Source organism: Miscanthus floridulus, chromosome 15 (genome assembly GCF_019320115.1).
Source record: "Miscanthus floridulus cultivar M001 chromosome 15, ASM1932011v1, whole genome shotgun sequence".
Taxonomy (NCBI): domain Eukaryota; kingdom Viridiplantae; phylum Streptophyta; class Magnoliopsida; order Poales; family Poaceae; genus Miscanthus; species Miscanthus floridulus.
Genome location: NC_089594.1, coordinates 69,139,580 through 69,159,317, shown reverse-complemented (window position 1 = coordinate 69,159,317; position 19,738 = coordinate 69,139,580). Strand labels below are relative to the sequence as shown.

Here is a 19,738-nt window from a genome sequence, read left to right as displayed (position 1 = left end):
TTTAAACCTAATTAGACTAGCCTGTTCGTTTGCTCGTAAACGATCGTAAATTTCCAGTCGAGAACAGTGTTTTTCTTTCACATCAAACCAGCCAGCAGTAAATAATCCACGATCATTTACGGTCTCCCGAACAAACTATATGATTAAACACTAATTATTAAATAATAACAAAAATGCTACGGTTCCATTTCCTAAAAAATTTCGTCAACTGAAGCAGGCCTGCTACAAAACCACCACCTCCTCCTCCATTTATGATTCATCCCCATCCCCATTAATTCCTCCCCGCACTCCATCGCTCCAATGTCAAGCTCCAAGAAACCCAAGCCCCCCATCCTCCTCTCCTTCCTCTTCCTCCTCGCCAGCCTCGCCGTCGCCGCCTCCCAAGAGTTCACCTACAAAGGCTTCAGCGCGAGCGGCGCCGGCAAGAACCCGAGTCTGAACCTGAACGGCACGTCGGCGACCGAGGTCCTGCCGAGCGGCGTCCTGCGCCTCACCAACGAGACGTCCAAGCTCCTGGGCCACGCCTTCTACCCGACCCCGCTCCGCTTCCTCGACCGGCCGAACGGCACCGCCGCGTCCTTCTCCACGCAGTTCGCCTTCACCATAGTCCCGGAGTTCCCGAAGCTCGGCGGCCACGGGTTCGCGTTCGTGGTCGCGCCCGACCCGCGCATGCCCGGCGCGCTGCCCAGCCAGTACCTGGGCCTTCTCAGCGCCGCCGACGTCGGAAACGCCACCAACCACCTCTTCGCCGTCGAGTTCGACACCGTGCAGGACTTTGAGTTCGACGACGTCAACGGCAACCACGTCGGCGTCAACCTCAACAGCCTGATCTCCAACGCGTCCTCCAAGGCTGACCCGCTCAACCTCAAGGACGGGGACACCACCGCCTGGGTCGACTACGACGGCGCCGCCGGGGTGCTCAACGTCTCGATCGCGAACGGCACGGCGGGGAAGCCCGCCGCGCCGCTCATCTCCTTCCGCGTCGACCTGTCCGGGATCTTCCGCGAGCAGATGTACGTGGGATTCTCGGCGTCCACGGGGGTCCTCGCGAGCTCACACTACGTCAGGGGATGGAGCTTCCGCCTCGGCGGCGGCGCCGCGCCGGCGCTGGACCTCTCGTCGCTGCCGTCGCTGCCGCGGATCAAGAGCGGCAAGAACCGGACCTCGCTCATCCTCGCCGTCGCGTTCTCGGCGTTCGTGGCGATCGTCGTGCTCGCGGGCGCCGGCGCGTACGGCGCGTACCGGTACAAGAACCGCGACATCATCGAGCCGTGGGAGCTCGACTACGGCCCGCACCGGTTCAAGTACGCCGAGCTCCGGCGCGCGACGCGCGGGTTCCGCGAGCGCGAGGTGCTGGGATCCGGCGGCTTCGGCAAGGTGTACCGCGGCGTGCTCCGGGGCAAGTCTGGCGAGACCGTGGCCGTGAAGCGCGTGAACCACGAGTCCCGGCAGGGGCTCCCCGAGTTCGTGGCGGAGATCGCGTCCATCGGCCGCCTCCGCCACCGCAACCTCGTCCAGCTCCAGGGCTGGTGCCGCCGCCGCGGCGACCTCCTCCTCGTCTACGACTACATGCCCAACGGCAGCCTGGACCGCCACCTCTTCGGCGACCACCTCAAGGCGTCGCGCCTGACCTGGCCCGTCCGGTACCGCATCCTCCGCGACGTCGCGTCGGCGCTGCTGTACCTGCACGAAGGGTGGGAGAGCGTCGTCCTCCACCGCGACGTCAAGGCCAGCAACGTGCTCCTCGACGCCGACATGTCGGCGCGGCTCGGCGACTTCGGGCTCGCCAAGCTCCACGAGCGCGGGGCCAACCCGAGCACGACGCGCGTGGTGGGCACGCTCGGGTACCTGGCCCCCGAGCTCACGCGGACGGGGAAGGCCACGGCGGCCGCCGACGTTTTCGCGTTCGGCGCCCTGGTGCTGGAGGTGGTGGCCGGGCGGCGGCCCATCGAGCCCCGCGCGGAGCCCGAGGAGCTGGTGCTGTCCGAGTGGGCCTGGGAGCGGTACGCGGCCGGGGAGGTGGAGAAGGTGGTGGACGCCCGGCTCGCCGGCGCGTACGACTTCGCGGAGGCGGCCGCGGCCGTGAAGGTGGGGCTGTGGTGCTCGCATCCGGTGCCGGCGTCGCGGCCCACGATGCGGGAGGTGGCGTGGTACCTTGACGGCGGGGAGGCCGGCGAGGTGCCGGAGCCTCCGCCCCCGCCGCCGATGCTGCTGGCGTACTCCGGCGAGGTGGGATTCGACGACTTCGTGCACTCGTACCCGTCGTCGTCGTTCGAGCGCGCCGCCGCGGCCGGCGGCGGGTGGGACGGTGGGACCCAGACGTCGGTCACCACGTTCCCCTTCTCGCCGCTGTCCATGCGGTCGTCTCACGGGAGCATGTGATGGCGTCCACATTCCTCCTGAGCCTGTTTATATCTGAGCTGTCTTTTTTTTTACTGCACTCAGTAACGGCAAATGACAGAGTGGCAGTTGGTAACCTCTTATTTAATCTTTTTTTTGTCCTTTTTAGAAAAATCGTTCGATTTTTGGGCTAAAGAGTCAAATACACGTGCGGTCTGGTTGGATTAAAATTAAAATATTTCCGTCAGTGGAATGCACCTTATTAGCGTGTAAAATTTGGAAATCAAGGAATTTTTGACATATATGGCTGCGTCAAAATTCAAAAAGATTGGTGAGTAGTAGCCAGTGCCAATGATGACTAGTCATGTCTCTACCTAACATAACGTATGTCAATGAAGTTGCCCAATTTATTTTTGACTAAGGGGGTGTTTAGATCCCACCCAAAATCCAAAATTTTTCAAGATTCTCCGTCACATCGAATCTTGCGGCACATGCATGGAGCAATAAATATAGGTAAAAAGAACAACTAATTGCACAGTTTGTCCGTAATTGACGAGACGAATCTTTTAAGCCTAAATAGTTCATAATTGGACAATTTTTGTCAAATACAAACGAAAGTGCTACAGTGTCCATTTTTCAATCTAGAAGGGATCTAAACACAGACTAGTTCCACAAAGCCTCCTAAATGCTACATATCTACATCTGCTTCGGTATAGGTAGAACGAATCTTAATCTATATATTGCTACTGGTTGGAGGCCCCAAGGGAGCCTCTTTATCATTTTATAATCCTCATGACATGCGTACCATATGTTAATCCTCATGACATGCGTACCATATGTTAATCCTCATGACATGCGCAAGGGGAAAAATAAATCTTATAAATTCTCATAAACATTAGAAAACATCTTTCTTTGATTTGAGATACTCAAATTATCATCACTAATAATAGTTATTCAGTCTATTCAATTTTCTAAAAAAATATGACTTTGTCATTAGTGAAGTACATAAAGTAATCTCATAAATTTGCATCTAAATTACTCAAGTAGCCATTTTAGAAGATAGTTTAAGATAACCCCATAAATTTGCTTCTAATTACCCACTTAGTCACTAAAAATAATGCTAAGTAACACCTAAAACTGCTTTTAGATTGCTCACATCTGCCATTATAAAACATAATATAAAGTAACCCATTTAATTTGTGTCTAAATTACTCATCTTTATAATAAAACTAAAATATCCCTCAAATTGAAGTCTAGGTACCAATATGATTATTATGGTAAATATTTCAATAACCACAAAGTGTGTCTACATTACACACTTCTACACATTCTCAAAAAAAAATTACACACTTCTACACATGTTAAATTAAAAGTAAGTATAAATCCTATGTACAATCGTGTAGATAGTGGTAGAGGACGGAAAAAAGTTAAGGTAGCATAAACAACATCTAAAATTCAAAATCACAACTATTAAGCACGACTTATTGCCATGACTCTCCATCTTCGGTTAGCGAGAAATCTGAAATAGAAGATGATTATACTTGGAGATCTAATTAAAGAAACTATGGGAAAGTTTTTTTTTTCACCAAAATCTTTATTATTATCAATTAATAAGGATATAAAGAGGCTCCAAAAGTTGGTCTAAGTGCTAGAGTTTCAACTTAACACATCGATAAAAGAATTTCAACAACTGAAAAGATCAAAAGTTGATAGCCAAAACTATGGACTCGTGATGTCATAGAAAGAGATGCAACATGTGCTGGTATAATGTAAGCTTATGTTTCAGTTAAGTACATATTAAAGACCTACGGATGTGCAATACAAAAGATGAAGACACTTGTGTTAACATTATTAACTAGAGGCCCTAAACAGAATCTCCACATTAATTTCCACAATATATGTTATAAAATAAAGATAAATTCTAGAAATTATGATACAAATAAAAAACATCTGACCATTTATTCAAACGATTCTAATCATTATAGAGAATAATCGCCACTAAACATTTTTTGTTTTGTAAAAAGATTGCCCACTTCCACCATTATCAAAAGCATAAATAACCCTTTAAATTTACATCTAGACTACCAAGCTTTGTTATTATAAAAGATAATTTAACATTACGCCTAAATATTCCTTTAAATTACCTATCTCCGTCACCAATGGTTAGAATAAAACTTAAACTAAAATATAACGGCAAACGGCAGAGTGGCAGTGGTAGCCTCTTTTTGTTTTTTTAAGAAACCGTTCGATTTCGGACGAAGAGTCATATACACATGTGGTCACCTTGGATTAAAATTAAAATATTTGCTTTAGTGGAATGCACCTTATTAGCGTGCAAAATTTGGAAATCAAGGAAATTTTGACATATGGTGGCGTTAAAATTCAAAAAGATCGGTGAGTAGCAGCCAATGCCAATGTTCGCTTTGTTGAAAAGACAAGATGAAAAATACTGTTCGCTGATTTGTTGTAAGAGAAAAACACTACTCCTTCGTTGAAAAAGTACATGTCTCTACCAAACATATACTCCTCCATCCCAAAATAAGTGATGTTTTTAAATTTTTTGTTTGACTGTTCGTCTTATTTAATTTTTATGCAAATAATAAAATAAATAAGTCATTATCTATAATGATAAAATATTTCATAACAAAATAAATAATATTTATATAAAAATTTTAAATAAAACTACCGGCCAAAGAAGTCTAAAAGTCAAAACATCATTTTTTTTAGACAAAGGGAGTATATGTCCATGAAGTTGCCCATTTTTTTTTGACTATACAAAGGAAAGACTAGTATATATATATATATATATATATATATATATATATATATATATATATATATATATATATATATATATATATCTGTTTTGTTATTACACCTCTAAAAAATACGACGCCACTAATTGGCGAACGCCCACTCAAACTTAATCAAGCGATCGATTTTCCGACCAATCAAACTTTCCATTTTAGGAAAAATAATCCCACCTCTTTCCCTTTTGGGAAACACCCATCCCGTGCACCCCACATGTGGTAGAACCGCCCAAAACAAGACACTTACGGAAGTGTTTATCTTCCACTAGACCCTAAGCACCCCGAAGGTGAGCTACATTAGGCAGTTTCGTCGAGCACACCCCATGAGAGAACCAAAAAATTCATATTTTTCCATCAGGATCATAAATGAGAGAATAAAGCTTACAAAAATTCAGCCATTTCCTGCATCACTTTTCATGCAACATCAGAGTATAATATTTATTGTTTATAACAACGGAATATAATCATGTTATCAGAGTCTCAGCGGAAATAAAATCATTTAATGATAAGTTAAATATTAACATGATGATACATTATATACATCACAGCAATTTATAAGTTTTTCCATTGTAAAACATTTTGGGTGAAAGTTTCAATTAAATTCTATGTCCGCAACGTTAAGAAAATCCTCGTTGAGCCCACCAGGAGGTTTCCACACGCAAGTGCCAGCTCCACATGTTCCTGTCACCTGCAACAGGATAGAACAAACCCTGAGTACTCAATTGTACTCCGCAAGACTTACCCGTTAGAAGGAAAGAAAAGACTTCAAGGATATGCAAGACTATCTAGCTTGTGGGTTATTGCATCTGCAGTAAGCATTACTAAGCGCGCGTCCTTATATTCAGTTTCATTAGTAGTCATCATTAGTTCATTAACTACCATTCTATGTAAGCACCTGTGCTACTTTCAAGCAGGTGGTAAGCAATCAGAACCATTTTTCCTTCTTTCATATTCTAGTTCTTACTACGGTGCTAGATTGTAGACAAGTCGTACTACATTACCTGGCGATTCGTGAATCAATGTGTCCAGCTGGATACCCCAAAACACACACCGTGCTTGTACCCCAGACACAAGCAGGACCAACCCACCACTCTCCTATCAAGGGGTCTAGGTCTCCATCCAAATTTAGACTCCAAGCCCTCACACCTGAGTTCCGGACTCAGTGTAGTGCTTAGACCTCCACCATCCCCACCTCCAATTAGTCGGTCCAAAAAGAGCCAGAACCCATGACAAGAGGGCAATGAGTCATCCATGCACCCATAAAAAAGTATGTGTTCAAGATAATACGTCTGTGACTTGACTAGAATTCAATGCAACGGACGATCCTTAACCGACACAGGCGGAACAAGCGTAATCCGAGCCTCGCTCAAATGCCAAACCAAATTCAGATCCAAGTACCATTCCACCGGTCTCCAATTATCATTCATATAGTTTCTATGTGATAGTAATATAACAACAACAATAATATCTTTTCTATCTCTCGCGAGTGATAGACAATCACTCGACTTCTACCGGAGTCCTGTAGCATAGCAATATACACGATCCTGTCATACTAGTAAAACTCATAGGATAAGGACATATATATATATATATATATATATATATATATATATATATATGCAAGTGGGTTTCATTCAACTCCTTAAACCTAATACACAAGCATAAAATAAAGTGCAGAATAATAGGGGTTATGCACCGGGGCTTGTCTGGATAAAATAAAACCAAGTTAGCTTTCATCTTGGTGGCATTATCATCAAGTCACCATCTGCTTCCGCTACTCCTGATGACTCCGCGATCCAACATCGCTCCTATCATGAAATACGTGGATGCAGCACAGGGACGTAAATAATCAATGACAATCGCAACTCATAAAATACGATTACGCCTCTCAAGCTAACGAGCTAGCGCTGACGATTAACGTACTAGGCCACGTATCCAAGTTGTCGAACTAGGCGCTAATTTCTCACAATGTTTTAGTTATAAAATCCCTAGGTGTTTCTTTATTTCATTTTATTTACTATATATATAAACTAGGGCTCATTAGTTACCTTAGAAAACTAATTATTATGGAGCTACAAAAATTACAGATGGCACATAATAATACTATGGAGCTACTGTAAAATTTTCATGGACAAAACTATTACCTACTTGCCACAAAAATTCCTACAAATATTAATCTAAATAATACTAAACACTCGCAATTGATTTAATAGGCCTTAGTGTCAACTCGGACATGCATAAACTAACTATGCCATCAGATAAACAACATTTTTAGGAACTAAACAAAATTTATTTCACGATTTTTGGACATCTAAGCGAATTGATATTAATTTCCAAAGTTTAGCTTAGAATGTAAAATATAAGACTTTCTATTTTCTTAGGAAAAAGAAAAGGCAATTTGGCCTCGCGGCCCAACGAGGTACGACCTACGATGGCTCGACCGCACGAACGCGGCCCACGCGCGGGGGAGCCCGCGCGCGCTGCCGTAGTTGCACATAAGTCCCCGCGCTTAAATGAAATCACACGGCCACTATGCGCATTATTCACGCGGTCAGCAATCATGCACTAATGACCCTGTAATAATTCACCTCTGCATCGGGGGGGCCTAGCCACCCCTGCGCGCGTCGGCACGGTGGACACGGCACTGGATGGCCACGCCGACCAATTAGGACCCGCCTCGGCCCAGCTAGCGGGCCGACCTGCACCTAGAGCCCAAGTGCCTACACTAGCCAAAGCTACGGTAGTGGCAGAGCTTGCGGGAGTGACGACCATGGTGAGCGGCCGCAAGTGACGGTGGCACGACCGTACCGGCTACCCTAGACCAACGCGCCGCTACTGGCTAGCATGAGAGTATCACTAGCTTACCCTAGTCACGGCTGTGGTGATGGTTCGGTCAGAGATACCTCGAGCAGGACAGACCACGTGCGGCCAGCGAGAGGCGGCGGTGCTCTGCCATAGCGCGGCCGTGTCAACAGCATCGGCGAGGCGGGAGAGGTGCTAGCGATGAGCGTAGGGTGCAGTGGAGGTGGACGTCAAGCTCGTGGCATAGTTGGCTGGGCGTGGGATGGTGCGGTGGTTGGTAGCCTTCGGCCACGGCTGAACCTGGCCTTAATGGCACAGCGAAGGGAAACTCCAAAATTGAAGCTTGGCAGCGCCTCCATCATGGCTTGGTAGGGTCGGATAGCAAGTAGGTGTGATGACTAAACTACAGACGCACTGAATTGAGGTGAGGTGATCCCTCACAAGCTAACCACGTGGGCGTAGCTCGGACGGCAGTAGCGGAGAGGGAGAGAGAGAGAAGTGATGGGGCAACGGGTGGGCTCGACACTGCTTTGGCTCGGCGGGACGTGGGCAACGCGATGCAAATGTACCAACGTAGGGGCAACGAACAACACACGCGTCCCCGATCGACCATGGCCCGCGCGGCCGCAGTGCCATAAATGGCAAGTGACGGTGAGCAGGCCACGTGTGCGCGGCATCAAACTGGGCCAGCGGCGAGGAGCGGGCGCAACAGACAGACGCGAGCTCGACGGATGAGACTACAGCGGCAGCAACTGCGGCATGGCACGAGGCGGTGGTGGCACGTCAGCGTGCGGAGCAGGGCAGCGCCACCCCGCCGTGCGAGCGGCAGCAACGACAACTCCACGTAGTCGAGCCAAGGAGGCCAAGATAGGGCAGCCGTGTGGCCTATCAAGCGCGGCAACGCGCGTGCACGTGCAAAGCGCACCGACGCGGCGGTGACGCGCCCCTGAGGCACGGTGACTGCGCGCACACGGCGAACTCTCCCGAGAACGTGTCGTGCACGAATATTAAAGCTCTCACTACAACTAAATCGTTGCTCCTAAACTTAAATGGTCTTCACTACACTCCAGACAATATATAAGACTATCAAATTGGGCTTTAACAGTACATCACTCCTAAACCTGATTCCTCAAAATAAATTGCTAAACATAGCAATGTCCAGCTGTTGACAGACTTGAAAATTTCTAAGTGTTAGAGCTGATTTTAATTTCTAATTGCGATTTCTAAGCTAGTGGAATTATTAGCTAGTAATATCATTTTTCGACCGCAAGTATTTCATTGCCATCTACAAAGGTTGTACTTCAACTTTATTTAAGTATCACATACATGTTTCATAGCATTTTTTCTTAAAAATTTGGTTTTCAACCTTAAGTGATATAACATGACTACTGAATTAACTTTCATTTCACATTTCTGTTGATTGTTTCGAGTTACATAAATTAATTTACACACTTTATCACATGTATTAACACATAAATATGATGCTCGTGATATAATTTAGTAGTTGGTTTAGGGCATAACACCGAGGGTGTTACACCTCACTGTCTCTCCTACTCTAGTTGCCTCTCCTACTCTCGTTCCCTTTCTCTGTCCATGATGTCACCACGACACAACACAGAAAAAGCAAACACAATAATTTTAAAATGCTATAACTTCCAAACGATGTGTCTATTTTCACTTTTGTCTGCACCAGTGTGTTCTACGCGACGAGATGAATAAAACTAGACCCTACTTACATATGTTTCAAAGATTTTTTTAATAATAATTTATGTGTACTAATTTATAACATATAACTTAGAACATATAACTTATCACGTATAACTTATAACATATAACTTATGAGAAAACTTAGAAACGCAAGAGTTATGAAACACAACTCATTTACAAAAGTTGTTAAACACAAATGAATGAACTAATTTATAACTTATGACAAAACTTACAAAAACAAAAGTTATTAACACGAAGAAACGGATTAACTTATAACTTATACCAAAAGTTAGAAACACAAAAAGTTATGAAACCCAACTTGTGTAAATAAGTTATTCCATACAACTTGTATATATAAGTTAACCAATACAACTTGTATGCATAAGTTGTAAGTTATATGTTATAATTTAATACACATAAATTGTTATTAGGAAAAAAAAATCTTCAAAACATATTCAAGTGGGATCTAGTTTTGTTCGTCTTGGCACGAAGAACTGAATTAAAATTGGATAAAGCGTTCGGAAGTTACAACAATTTCAAAATAAATGGTTTGCTTTTTTAGATGATGTCAGCAACATGGAAAAGCATGTAGGAGAGTGGACTGGGCGGTCATCAGGCGCGGGCGCTGGTCGGATCGTTCGCTGGTTTAGTTGCTAATGAACGCTCACTAGAATGGAATTGGGTAAAAATACTAATGGTCCGTTTGGATGTAGATATTGGGGGAGCTGGAATTGAATTGGGTTCAATACCAAAGTAGCCATGGTATTGAAATGGGTACAATTCGAATATTATTGTTTGGATGACCATTGAATTAGCTTTTGGAATCCTAGCAAGTGGATCAAATTTGTTTCCTGTTTGGATGCAAAAGGATGGAATTGAAACGCCACCACGGCGGGCAATGACAGGAGGAGCTCCACCACGCCATGTGACGAGCTCGACCCCAGCCACAACGAGGGAGCTCGACCCCGGTCATGGCGGGCGGATCTTGGCAGCCGCAGCCATGAGAGAGCTCGACCAACCGTGGTGAAGAATGGGACAGCGATGGGGGAGCTCGACCGGCCATGGTGGATCTCAGCACGCAGCAGACGATGGAGAAGAATAAGGGGGCACCGATGGGGGAGCTCGACCGCCATGGGGAAGAAGGCGGCACCAATGGGGGATCTCGGGCGCTGGCCGTCACGGGGATCTTGGGCGCTGGGCGGCCACCTCACGCGCACTTGCGCCTCCGCTTGCCCTACAGGAGCTCATGCTGCCACCGTTCGCCCTATGGGAGCTCAGGCGTGCTCGCACCGCCGCCCGTTGCCCGTCCTATGGGAGATCATGCACCCTCGCACTGTGGTGGCTCTTGTTTTTTCGTACAGGAAAAAGGGTCCGGATTCTAGTGAATACGGAGGGGGAGGCCTCGGTATCGTGGGCAGGCTCGAACAGGCAAGGCGAATACTGGGCTGTTTTGGAGCTCGTTTCCACTTGCGAATACCAAGACCATCCAAACAACGGAATTGGGGCTATTCAATGCCAATGCCAAATCCTAGGCCTGAATACCAACTTCCAAACGGGCCCTAACACTTTTCGTCCAAACAATCTCGTGTGCTTCAGTCTGATAGTACTATAACTACAGTGTCTTTGTGTCACAGGTTGGCAGCAGTAGCAGCTGGAACGATTGGCTTTCGGCGTGTTCGCTGATTAGTTTCTAAGCTGGTTTGGACTGACTGATGCTAATTTGTTATGAGAGAAAAATATTATTAGCTGATTAAATAAACCTGCCTGAAACCAACCAGCGAACATGACCCTCCTCCAGCCGAACATATAGCATAGTTGTGGGGAAGTACCTCCACAAACTCCCACCACTTGGGCTCCAAGCTCGACGTCCTTGGTGGCCCTGCTCAGGTCAGGGCCCTCCTCTCGCCGCACCGTGTGTCGCCACAACGACCGTGGAAGATCTCTGCCGAACGAGGAGGACGCGAGGACCAGAGGAGAAGAATGAGATGCGGTGGTTGGGCGTGAGGAGAAGAATGAGATGCTGCTGGGTCTCGAGACTCCCGGTGAATGGCGACGGCAGCCCACCAGAATGCTTTTGGCATTTTTTTAATATTATACTGGAGCTTTCATATTATTTGTTACATGCTTCATATAAGTAACACCGAAATCTGCTTTTAAATTGCTCACATATGCCATTACGAAACATAATATAAAGTAACACATTTAATTTGTGTCTAAATTGCTTAGCTTTATAAAAAACCAAACTAAAATATCCCTCAAATGTAAGTCCAATACCAATATAATAATTATGGTAAATAATTCAATAACCACAAAGTGTTTCTACATTACACACTTCTACACATGTAAAATTAAAAGTAAGTATAAATCCTATGTACAATCGTGTAGACAGTGGCAGAGGACGGAAAAAAAAGTTAAGGTTGCATAAACAACGTCTAAAATTAAAAATCACAACTATTAAAGTAGGACTTATTGCTATGACTCTTCATCTTTGCCTAGCGAGAAATCTGAAATAGAAGATGATTATATTTGGAGACTTAATTAAATAAATTGGGCTATGGTCTCAACGCCCTTATGAGGTAGTGATGAGTTTCACGTGCTCTAAGCCCGGCCCGCACGCAGTTAGGAGGATTGGCCACTATCTGAGCGGTGCCACCCATCCTACTACCTATAGGGGGCCATCTGTCCTATAGCCGCCCGAAAAGGAACTGCAGTAATCTTGAAGAGTATTTTTTCACCAAAATATTTATTCCTATCAATTAATAAGGATATAAAGAGGCACATGAAGTTTCAACTTAACACATGGATAAAAGAATTGCAACAACTGAAAAGATTAAAAGTTGATAGCCAAAACTATGGACTCGTGATGTCATAGAAAGAGATGCAACACGTGCTGGTATAATGTAAGCTTTTGTTTCAATTAAGCTTATGTTTCAATTAAGTACATATTAAAGACCTACGGATGTGAAATACAAAAGATGAAGACACATGTGTTAACATTACTAACTAGAGGCCCTCAACAAAAAATCCACATTAATTTCCACAATATATGCTATAAAATAAAGATAAATCATATTAATTATCATACGAATCAGAAACATCGGATCATTAATTAAATCGATTCTAATCATTTTAGAGAATAATAGCCACTAAATCTTTTTTTGTTTTCTAAAAAGATTATCCACTTCCACCATTATAAAAAAACATAAATAACCCCTTAAATTTACATCTAGACTACCAAGCTTTGTCATTATAAAAGATAATTTAACATTACACATAAATATGCCTTTAAACTAACTATCTCCGCCACCAATGGTTAGTATAAATCTTAAACTATAATATAACTCAAATCTAGGCCAATATGAACTAGTATGGAAAATAATTAAATAAACATGAAATATATTATATATGTTTCTAAATTACCAATTGTTAAATTCAAAGTAAATATGATGCTGTGTCACCATGTATACTGAGTATGCATGCAAACACTAGCATAAGTATATATGTTTTTATAGTTTATCAATCATTAAAAACTAATTTTTAACATACCACACACCCATAACACTGACAACTTAGTTTAAATTAAACTTAAGATCTATCACAAACAAGATGTAACAAGATATGATATAACTTCAGCTAAGTTTTTAACTAAATACATATTACAAACCTACATAGGTGCAATGTAAAGGATGAAAACACATATAATTACAAATTTATCATAACCGATGGGTGTTGTGTTAGAAAATGAATAGAGATAGTAAAGATAGTCATTTTTGATTACTTTTATGTACTATTCTTCTATGTAGGGTGTGTTATGAGTTCAAAAATTATTTTAGAATCAAGAGTAAATTTCACCATTACATCCTCTTACACCAGGGGCGGATCCAACGTGTGGGGGGGGGGGGGGGGGGGGGGGGGGGGGGCTCAAGCCCCCCTACCCATACCGGAGCAGTGGAACCCCCATGAATTTTTAGGCAAAGTTTTATAGTGTAGGTGAGGCTGAGACTTAAGATCGAGCAACAGTCGGAGGTATGTGTTGTTCAGCCCCCCCCCCCCCCCCCCCCCCCCCCCCTAAAATTTTTGCTGGATCCGCCGCTGTCTTAGACTATAATACTGATTGTTACAAATTCAATATCATTTGAAATATATGTTAGAACATGCATATGTTGCCAAGGACATATATGCTCCCTGGGTATGTTTGCATCTGGTGTGTCTCTTTTGGTACTGGCAGACATGTGTGTTTGTGTAGGGTTGTACGCATTTGGGCTGTAACGTTTGAACATATTTGGTCCTGAGAGCAATGCTAATGGGCCATAGTTGTTTAGTTTGCCTTAGAACTCTAAAAAAAGGACCGGAATTTATGTGAATACAAATATATTGGCATATATTTTTAACAGTAATGATTCACATAATTTGATTAACGGTTCATAAAACCTCAAAGTTTGGTTTTATTTAAAGTCCTAGCATACCCTACATTAAAAAACATGAGGGAGGAGTTTAAAAAAATGAGGGTGGAAGTATGAGATGGTGGATTATGTGAAATAACTGCTTGTACTTGAAATTCAGGTATACCCTTAGGCCTCATCCACACGCTATAGCTGCAATGATCCTTTACAGTAGAGGAAGCACGTGGGTTCCATGATGAAACAAGTGTGCACACTATAATATATGTATATATTCTGCTGCCAATTAACTAAAATTATCGCCTTCCTGCTCATCTTAGGATACACACATGTTCTGCACTCAACTTTACAGCAGAGACATTAGTGTAGCGAGTAGTAGTGACCATAATGTGCGCAACACTTCTCTTTCTGAAACCACCGTGTATGTGTGCAACACTTATTACAAGCTTTGTCGATTCTTGATAATGTTTCATAGCTGTTATCAGTACAGACCTCCTGTAACGATGATGACCTGTATATATTTTGATGCGACTACAATTCTAATTCATATATTCAGTTGATCAAGCATGTTATCAGGCCCGTTTGCAACGCAAGAATTTCATAGAAATTATGCAGAAATTTTACAGAAATCACTTGAATTTTGCAGAAAAATGTAGGAAAATTTTCGTGTTCCAAACTGGGCCTAAAAATGTACTGCTACTGGGATACACGCCTATGCAACCAAGCAAAGCTCTACTTTAGTTTCTGTTTGGCAGTCAGTAGGAGCAATCCCCATAGAACACTCATGGACACCCACTATAGATTCACGTCACATGTGTATGCACATGCATCCAACATATTGAACTATTGCTTACATTTAAGAGGAATAATTAGAAACAAAACTACAATTCTCTTATGCGTTGGATGCGTGTGAATAGACACGTGTGGCAACTATGGTGGGTGCCTATGAGTGTTCTTGAGGACCGTCTCCACTAATTTTTTTCCCTAGACGAGAGATCAGGAGATAAGTAGCCATAAATACGTTCTTGAGGACCGTCTCCACTAAATTGTTTCCTACACGGGAGATCAGGAGATAAGTAGCAATGCATACGTGCTGCTTGGATAAGTTTATCCAAGCGCGCTATGATGTATCTGTGGCGGTTCAACTTGCCCAAGCGAGTCTTCAGGCACTCGAGGTCGAGGAACATCCTTGCGCTCCGGCCCATGGCCATAAACCTCCCAGCAAACATCCTTATCATTGCAGACAGGGGCGGACACAGCGGGGGGGGGGGGGGGGGGGGGGGGGGGGGGGGGCTCAAGCCCCCTACCCATATCGCAGCAGTGGAACCCCATGTGGAGTCCCAATGAATTTTTAGGCAAAGTTCTATAGTGTAGGGGGCCTGATTTAGGCAAAGTTCGAGTGTAGGGGGCTGAGACTTAAGATCAGACAACAGTGTTGTTCAACCCCCTGAAATATTTTCTAGGTCCGCCGCTGATTGCAGATCATAGTGGGGGAATCCCGTGCTGTAAAAGGTTCTGCAAAATGAAATCAAACTATATTAAGGCTTCACATTTTTGTATTTTGTTCGTGTCTATGTATATGTATATCACACAACATGTGTTAAATTAATTGGGTCTGATTCATTCATAATCTAGCAATTAATCAATTTTTTTAAAGATCTATGTTTAGTGCTAAGTGGAAGTGAGGTTAGTACCACATGAAAAAACACAAAAGAATATGACAAGGTGAGGAGGAGAGCTGGGGCCACATGTGTCTGCCGCCGAGCTGCGCCCGGGCCCGTGGCGAACGTGGGCAACGGTCAGAAAGGGCACAAGGGGTAATGCATGGGTCCAGAGTGAGGCAAATGGGTAAAACATGTGTGGGGGTATGGCCCCCGGTATCCTCAAGACAAGACATGGGCCGCACCATCAGAGGTGGCCTGGCCCATAAGATCGAGGCGTGCACGGCAAGATTACAAGTTATACTAGATATTATAATAGTACCAAATATGATATTTTACTTGTAACCCTCCTCCTCCAGACTATATAAGGAGAGGCAGGGGTCCCCCTCAGGGGACATCTACAATGGATCACCTCAATCAATACAGAATAATGAGACACATAACGTAGGTATTACGCCAACACGGCGGCCGAACCTGTATAAATCTTGTGTCCTGTGCCTATGTAACCATCTGGTTCCTAATTACACGCATCGTCTACCGATAATCTACCACCACGGGCACCCCCTCGGTGGACTGCCGACCATATTTCGTCGACAGTGGCACGCCAGGTAGGGGACCCCTTTAGGGGTTGTGCGTGCTGATCTTCCAGCGAATCAGATGGCGATTTTCTCATCAACATCGTCCGCGGTGACACGATGTGACCTCGCGGCAATTTGCTTCGGCTGATGCGTCATCGACTGGGAACAAGTCGACTACAACTCTGTGTTCATCTCTGACACACTTCCGTGAGTTTTGGTCTAGCATCGAACTAGATCAAAGTCCGACGATCAAGACATATAAGCATCGGCGTCGCGTCAAGCAAGCACGACCACGACCACGTTCATGATCCATCAGATGGCTAGCTGCTGCATGCACGCGTACACACGCATACATATGCAAGTCAGATTTAACTCATCAAAGATATTTGGTCCAAGATATTTGATTGGCTGGTGCATATACGCATGCATCCATGGAGAGATTCTCCATCAGCGCTGATTAGGCGATGCCTTGACTTCACATAAGCTAAGTCAATTATTTAATCTTTAAATTAATATTCTACGATATACGTGTCTAGATATCTACATGTGCGTATGATTATTTTGTCAGGACTCCGACTGCACTTGCGGTCGTCACACGACAAGATCCAATCGAGCCACACTGCATGCCTACATGCATGATGCCCTGGTGTCCGATAGCCTCAAGAGTGAAGACTCGATCAATAGAAGACGTGCATGATCTAGGGAAGCCATGCAAAAGCCAACAACATATGTAGCTTGTATATAGGTATATACATCTACATGGAAGGAAGCGGCCGTCCGACCACGCCGATCCATCAAGCAAACCATCCGAGCTGTCTGGCAAGTCTTGACGAGCCTTCAAGTGAGCTGACCGAGCCGTCTAGCGAGCCACGTCGACCATGTCCCGAGTGGCTCTGCCGAGCTCCGACCACCAGACCACGTCGACCACGTCCCGAGCGGCTCCGCCGAGCTCCGACCACCAGACCACGTCGACCACGTCCCGAGCGGCTCCGCCGAGCTCCGACCACCTCGACCACTAGACCACGTCGACCATGTCCCGAGCGGCTCCGCCGAGCTCCGACCACCTCGACCACCAGACCACGTTGCAATGATGATCGCCACGAAGAACGGCGCTATGACAACCGCGACCACCGTCACAACAGGCCAAAAAGTACGAGGATCGGACAACTTTATCGCCATCGACCAGATTTCTATCCAAAGATAAGTACACTTCTAATATTTATATTTAATATAATTTTCATTACGACGTTTCTCCACAACGTCCTTGTCATGATTATTCTTCAAATAACGTTTGTCCATGTATACCATCTTAAATATAACATACAACTATACTTAATGCAAATCCTCGACCAGTCATGTTGACGCTCGATGCCTCTAGAGACGGCCCTGTCTCCGGCTCCTCCCTACACGTGCACGAGCGTCTGCCCTCTGCGTTATGGGTGGTCGGCAGCGGCTCCTTAGAGACGCTTTGTTCTTCCTACACGTGCACGGGCTCCGCGCCTCGCGTTATGGTTAACGGGCTAGCTAGGACTGGAGACTCAGCTACATACTAACTGGTCGGGTAGTTTATATTAAGTATAAACACAAACTTCATATTAACACTGATGTTTACAAAGCACCAACTGCTTTATCACATCATGCTCATTTGCAAATGACTACTGAGCGTCATACGCTATTTCTTCACCGTTGATTTTTCTCCATAATTTATTATTTTGTATATCATGTACTACTGTTCTATGTATTTATATTGCAGGGATCTCGAGCTATGCTCGGGGACTTCGCCGCTCACCCCTCGACCTGTGATCGGGGACTGTCTCGACAACTCTCCGACCATAGCTCGGGGACTTTGCCGCTCGCCCCTCAACCTGTGCTTGGGGACTGCCTCGAGAACTCTCCAACCACAACTCGTGGACTCTACCGCTCGCCCCTCGACCTGTGCTCGGGGACTGCCTCGACCACTCTCCGACCACAGCTCGGGGACTTTGCGTCTCAACTACATGCGACTGGCGACTCGCATACAGTTGGGATATTCTTTCTCGTTTAGACCTTGCTACAAGGCTCATACCTCGCCTTCCAGCAAGCTCGGGGACTACATCGGTACGATGCACCTGCCGGTGCATCTTGTATCGCCTATACGATGATTGAATTCTCAACTTAACTGGGAATTCTTTTTAGACCCTGGCACCACGTGCCTATGTCACCTACTACCAGGCTCGGGGACTAAGTGGGCATACTTCACCTTGCGGTGAATGTGCTCGCTCTGATGGTTCAAACACCTCCGATTCTACAAGGACGATGTGTCTCTTTTTGACTCAGAGTCAAAGTGGGCACACTTCGAGGGAAATATTTTTCAAATTTTATCTTGAGCCCCTTACATCCTTCTGGCAAGCTCAAGACGACGCTACTCGAAGGATACAAGGCGCTCGGGGACTAGCTGTGAGGGTATGGCCCCCGGTATCCTCAAGACAAGACATGGGCCGCACCATCAGACGTGGCCCGGCCCATAAGATCGAGGCGTGCACGGCAAGATTACAAGTTGTACTAGATATTATAATAGTACCAAATATGATACTTTACTTGTAACCCTCCTCCTCCAGACTATATAAGGAGAGGCAGGGGTCCCCCTCAGGGGACATCTACAATGGATCACCTTAATCAATACAGAATAATGAGACACAGGACGTAGGTATTACGCCAACATGGCGGCCGAACCTGTATAAATCTTGTGTCTTGTGCCTCTGTAACCATCTGGTTCCTGATTACACGCACCGTCTACCGATAATCTACCACCACGGGCACCCCCCTCGGTGGACTGCCGACCATATTTCGTCGACAACGTGCGAGAGGCCCCGTTCGCTTGGCTGAAATTGACTGAAAACACTGTTTCGGCTGAATTGTTGTGAGAGAAAAACACTGTTCTGGTTGAAAAAAGAAGCCGAATAAGCCGGATTATAAGGTAAGCCGAACGGGGCCACTGCAGCAGATCGATCATGCAATTACCTTTCTACTCCGCCACATGCCCACACATGTTCTTAATTTTTTTGATAAGTCGGGGGGGGGGGGGGGGGGGGATTCCCCATCTGATAGTTATATTAATCAAAGGTGGCTTTGGGAGTAGCCAGAGGTTTTACAATCATTTTAGTTCTGCGCTTATAGATTACATAGCGTTTGACGAAACTGAGCACCAACTAGAGGCGATGCTTGCATCATATCACGGCAACCTATAGCAGACCATAAGAAGGCCTCCAATTTGCAGTTACCCGATCACTTCTGAAGAACACATTGTTTCGCCTCTTCCAGATGTGCCAGTAACACAAAGCAGGAAGGTACTGAAGTGTTTCCCATGTATGTGACTTGGCGGCTGATTGGCTTAATCTCCTTCAGAGCCTGAATTTGGCCAATGTTGCTCTGTCTAGATGTGTAGTGCGTTCCAGAATTGA

The 19,738-nt window shown here is 45.2% G+C and overlaps 1 protein-coding gene across 1 annotated transcript; it reads left to right on the top strand.

Annotated features, from left to right (window-relative positions):
• The first annotated feature begins 281 nt into the window (after positions 1-281).
• Positions 282-2,661, top strand: LOC136508871 (L-type lectin-domain containing receptor kinase S.4-like). Its single transcript, XM_066503646.1, has one exon. It carries the CDS (start codon positions 301-303, stop codon positions 2,380-2,382), a length of 2,082 nt encoding a protein of 693 aa, XP_066359743.1. The 5' UTR covers positions 282-300; the 3' UTR covers positions 2,383-2,661.
• Positions 2,662-19,738: the final 17,077 nt, after the last annotated feature.